Source organism: Myotis lucifugus, unplaced genomic scaffold (genome assembly GCF_000147115.1).
Source record: "Myotis lucifugus unplaced genomic scaffold, Myoluc2.0 scaffold_11008, whole genome shotgun sequence".
NCBI classification, from domain to species: Eukaryota; Metazoa; Chordata; class Mammalia; order Chiroptera; family Vespertilionidae; genus Myotis; species Myotis lucifugus.
In genome coordinates this window covers 1-5,412 of record NW_005882056.1, presented here as the reverse complement: position 1 = coordinate 5,412, position 5,412 = coordinate 1, and the positions used below count along the sequence as shown (strand labels likewise).

General features: G+C 53.7%; 1 protein-coding gene across 1 annotated transcript; it reads right to left on the bottom strand.

Moving 5' to 3' along the window:
• Window positions 1–60: 60 nt before the first annotated feature.
• Window positions 61–4,973, bottom strand: LOC102434504 (synaptotagmin-5-like; the record flags this gene model as incomplete). The annotated part of the gene is made up of 5 exons (XM_006109528.3): window positions 4,854–4,973; window positions 3,940–4,112; window positions 1,563–1,682; window positions 1,304–1,471; window positions 61–305 (listed from the first exon to the last, which is right to left on the bottom strand). Coding segments are annotated over exons 1-5 (785 nt in total), but the record flags the coding sequence as incomplete, so codon positions are not given.
• Between the last annotated feature and the right edge of the window lie 439 nt (window positions 4,974–5,412).

The following is a 5,412-nucleotide window of genomic DNA, read 5'->3' as shown; positions in this document are numbered from 1 at the left end:
CCCTGGAGGCCTGAGATCTGATTGGCCCTGGGGGTCTGTGATCTGATTGGCCCGAGAGGCCTGAGATCTGATTGGCCCTGGAGGTCTGTGATCTGATTGGCCCAGGGGCTGTGGTGGGCGTGGCCAAGCGCGCTCACCTCCTCCTTCGGAGCCGCCTGCAGCTCCCGCCAGGCCAGCACGGGTCTCCCCAAGTCCACGGAGCTCATGGGGACCCGCACCTCCCCGATGGCATCGTTGCGGGAGAAGCGGTCGAAGTCGTACACCGCCATGACCAGGACCCTGCCTCCCAGCTCCACGTAGGGGACCTGGGTGGGGGGCGAGATCAGAGAGAGCATGAAGGCAGATCAGGGTGGGAAGCGACAAGTGGGGCAGCGAGGGGCGCAGGGAACAGGTGAGGGGGGGGTCCATGGAACCCAAATGGGAACAACCCAGGGGTCAGTGGAATGAATAGTCTCCAGGGTTGTTAGCGGCCAGCTGAGCTGTGGCTGCCTCCAGAAAAAGCTGAAAGAGGCGGCCAGTGTGGCTCAGTGGTGGAGCATCGACCTATGAACCAGAAGGTCACGGTTCGATTCCCTGTCAGGGCACACGCCCAGGTTTCGGGTTCGATTCCCCGTTTGGGGCGTGCAGGAGGCACCGATCAATGATTCTCTCTCATCGTTGATGTTTCTATCTCTCCCTTCCTCTCTGACATCAATAAAAATGTTTTGTTTTGTTGTGTGTTTTTTAAAAAAAAAAACACACAAAAAAAAACCTTACCTGCTTACTGATGCTGTATCTAAGGGTTTTTAAAAAATATATATTTTATTGATTTTTTTACAGAGAGGAAGGGAGAGGGAGAGAGAGTTAGAAACATGGATGAGAGAGAAACATCGATCAGCTGCCTCCTGCACGCCCCCCACTGGGGACGTGCCCGCAACCAAGGTACATGCCCTTGACCGGAATCGAACCTGGCCGGTCAGGGCAACAATTATGTTTTCTTTTTTTTAAATATATTTTATTGATTTTTTACAGAGAGGAAGGGAGAGAGATAGAGAGTCAGAAACATCGATGAGAGAGAAACATCGACCAGCTGCCCCCTGCACACCTCCCACTGGGGATGTGCCTGCAACCCAGGTACATGCCCTTGGCCGGAATCGAACCTGGGACCCTTCAGTCCGCAGGCCGACGCTCCATCCACTGAGCCAAACCGGTTTCGGCAACAATTATGTTTTTAAGGAAAGAAAAAGTTGAAGGGGTTGGTCCCCAATGTTCCAGGGACTGGGGGCAGGCTGCCCAGGGTGGGGCCCTGAGGCCTGGTGCTCACCTTGAAGGCGAAGGTCTCCCCAAAGTGTGGGTTCAGCGTCTGCCGATGCACCTTGGTCTCATGCCGCCTCCGCTTGTCTGGCAGCAGGTAAACCCGCACGTAGGGGTCCGAAGAACCGCCCAGATCCAAGGCCGCCAACCCCTCGGCTTGCAGGATGCCCACCAGCAGCTGTACAGGGAGGAGGATCCCTGGTCTGAGCTGCCCTTCTGCACCCTCCTGGGTCCCTCCTCTCCAAAGCCTCCCCCTCCTCCGCACCCACCTGGCCACTCTGGAAATCGTAATCCAGGGAGTACTGCAGTCGTCCCAGCTCGTGCTTCTCTGCCACCTGCTGCCCTGGCCCGGACAGTGCCGGCTCCAGCTCCTCCACTTCCGGTTGCACCTTGGGGAGCCAGGGGCAAGGGCGGGTAAACTCTTCCCCTAAGGGTGTCATCCTCCAGGCCCAGAAGCCAAGGGAGACTCACACATCTCTAGGTTATACCTGAGCACTTGGGGACTAAGCAGCATCGGTGTTCGATTATTGATGTCTGCCACTGGGGAGGGAATAACCATAGCAGCACAGGGTGTAGTGTATTTTCGGTGTTTGATTGTTGATGTCTGCCACTGGGGAGGGACTAGCCATAGCAACACATGGGTGTAGTGTATTTTTGGTGTTTGATTGGTGATGTCTGCCACTGGGGAGGGAATAGCCATAGCAACACATGGGTGTAGTGTATTGTTGGTGTTTGATTGGTGATGTCTGCCACTGGGGAGGGAATAGCCATAGCAACACATGGGTGTAGTGTATTTTCGGTGTTTGATTGGTGATGTCTGCCACTGGGGAGGGAATAGCCATAGCAACACATGGGTGTAGTGTATTTTCGGTGTTTGATTAGTGATGTCTGCTGTGGTTGGGGCTAGGCCAGTGATGGCAAACCTTTTGAGCTCGGCGTGTCAGCATTTTGAAAAACCCTAACTTAACTCTGGTGCCGTGTCACATATAGAAATTTTTTGATATTTGCAACCATAGTAAAACAAAGACTTATATTTTTGATATTTATTTTATATATTTAAATGCCATTTAACAAAGAAAAATCAACCAAAAAAATGAGTTCGCGTGTCACCTCTGACACGGGTGTCATAGGTTCGCCATCACTGGGCTAGACAGTGGTGAAATAGGCACCCATGGTAGCCTAGAAAAACAAGTGTAATAGGATTTCCCTGACTTCAGGAAGGAGGCAGGAGATTTTATTTCACGTGGATGTATCGGGGTTGTGCAAATTGCTACGTTGTTTAGACAAAGGCAAACTATGGGGGTGAAAATGGCGTATTTACTGTGTATTTGCCCTTCTAAACTAGAACAGCAAAGTCAGAAGACTTCTCCTTAACCCAGGCCACCCATTTTCAACATCCGACGTGAAGCAGAATTGCCCTGATTGGGGTGGCAGAATGCGCCTTCACTTCAGAGATTCTGACTCAGCGGGTTTGGTGCGAGATCCAGAATTTGCCTTTCAATGACACCGGAGGTGGTTCTGACACAATGGTCTCTGGAAGTCATTGGCTTAAGGGTTAGGGATGGGAACTGGATACCAGAACCCTCAAGGGCATCACTATGGGTAAGAATTGTAACCGCTACTTTTGAGAAGAGAAGAGGGGAAAATATGAGTTATGGACCATGCACTTGAGGCTCAGAGAGGGACAGAGGATTCCCCAAGGCCACACAGCTGGTTGGAAACACCAGGCTCTCTGGCTCCCAGGTGAGCACCATTGCATGTTGCATCCAGAGACCTGATGCTCAAGTCCTCGCACCTGTAGCCTTGCATTTCCCACGCCAATCGCTTCTTCCAGCTCAGGGCTCCTTCCTCCTCCCTGGGCTCCATCCCCCATGTCTGTCCTCCACACGGATTCCTAACATCCAACTGGCCCTGCCCCTGTCCTTCTCAAAGCTTCCATGGCTCCCAATCACCCTCCTTCCGTGGACACTGCTGTCTCTCCAGCCACCTCACTCTAGAGCAGTGGTTCTCAACCTTCCTAATGCCGTGACCCTTTAATACAGTCCCTCATGTTGTGGTGACCCCCAATTTCATTGTTACAAATTGAACATAATTAAAGCATAGTGATTCATCACAAAAACAATGTGTAATTATATATGTGTTTTCCGATGGTCTTAGGCGACGCCTGTGAAAGGGTCGTTCCACCCCAAAGGGGTCGAGACCCACAGGTTGAGAACCGCTGCTCTAGAGCACAGTACACGCTCCGCCCATTGTGAAAGTGACCTATTGTTCCCCAAATACCCCCGACAACCTGGATTCCAGGCCCCAGCATATGCTCCTTGGGCTAGAATGTCCTTCCCTCTGCTCTCAGTTAACTCTGTGGGTCCCCTGGTCTCAGCACAGAAGTCACCTCCTCTGGGAAGCCTTCAGGGACCTTCTAGGCTGTGAGGTGTTTCCATACGCCTGGTGCTACCTCTGGTGGGGCACCTACCGCCTTGCATTGTGAGTATGTGAGTGTCTGACTTCCCCGCCAAACCGAAAGGTTCTTGCGACCAGTGACTACTGGGTCCGGCCCATCCCCAGTTCCCCTGGGTCCGGTTTGGGGCTAGATCCACCCAGGAGATGGGCAAACAAGGTAGGCAGAGGCGGGAAGGGGCAGGGCCACACCTTGTTTATGTAACTCCGGCCCAGCTCCTTCACTTCCTGAAGGTGGACCTGGGCTTGCGCCTGGCTCTTCTTGCCCAGCCGCCTCCGACAACGCTTCCGGTACAGACAGAAACAGCAGCTGAAGACGAGGAGGCCTGAGACCAGCACGACTGTGGCCAGGGCCCAGGGGGGCACTGCGAGGACAAGGACACAGAGACACTGAGGCCCTGGGACGTCGGTGTGATCTCACCTATGCAGCCATTTGATGCCCTAACCCAGCCTGACACTGTCTGATTTTTTTTTTTTTTTGCCCATCATTTCCACCCCCCATTCTAATGTTTCTGCTCAACTCCTGTTGCTTTTGGAAGCCTGAACCCCTCCTCGAGCCTATTTCCTTATCTTTAAAATGGGACAGCTCAGCGGTAGAGCGTGAACAGCTATCAACCAGGAGGTCAGGGTTCAATTCTGGGTCAGGCACATGCCCCAGTTGTGGGCTAGATCCCCAGTAGGGGGCGTGCAGGAGGCAGCCCATCCATGATTCTCTCATCATTGATGCTTCTATCTCTCTCTCCCTCTCCCTTCCTCTCTGAAATCAATAAAAATATTTTTTAAAAAGAAAGAAAACATAAAAGAAGGGACAGGTGGACCCTCTAATTCACCAATGCAAGAGCCCGTTCCACTCCACGCCCCCTTGGTCTGGTTCTAGTGGTGGTTTTTTTTGTTTTGTTTTTTTTGTTGTGTTTTTGTTTGTATGTTTGTTTGTTTTATTTTTTTTGTAGCAAACCTGTTTTTTTTCCATTTCATTTAGATTCCAGCCCAGGATTCCTACCAGGATCCCATCCGGATTTGCCACCCGCCAAGCACACCCGTCCGAATCCCGCCCCAGTAAATCCTGGCCCGACTTTCCCTCCGCTCCAACCCCGGATCCGGCTCACCAGGGCCGTGGCTGATGCGACTTGAGTCCGGAGGCGTGTCGGACGCTGGAGGCCCGGGGGTTGGGGGCTCCGGAAACATGACGGCGGGGTCCTGCGGTCCTTTCTGCGGAGGCACCCAAGCGCCCTAGCCTCCCACGCCCACCCATGCAACCATTGAGTCCTCCGAACAACAAAGAACTACAACTCCCATTGGCACCCTGGGCGACCGGCCGCACGGGAGTCGGCCCGCCGCCGCAAGGCATGTTGGGGGTTGTAGTTTCAGCCTCCCCGAGAAGGAGGGAGTGCGCTGGGGGTGCGTTCCAGGACTTAGTTCCATCCCAAAAGGACGCCTCCTCGGTCCCAGGTCCCCGCAGGAATCCCGCCTGACTTGTCCCCTTTCTTTGCCGCCTTTCCAGGACCCTGAATCGGAAGCGGGCGAAGGCGAGCGTGGGAACCCAGCGCACCCAGTTGCCCAGAGCAACCGCCTTGCTGCGCTGGGGCCCGGGTGGGAGTCACTCTGGTTGCCCCGGCAACGGCCTGTTGCCACGACAACGGGCGGGGCTCCACAGACTAAAGACCT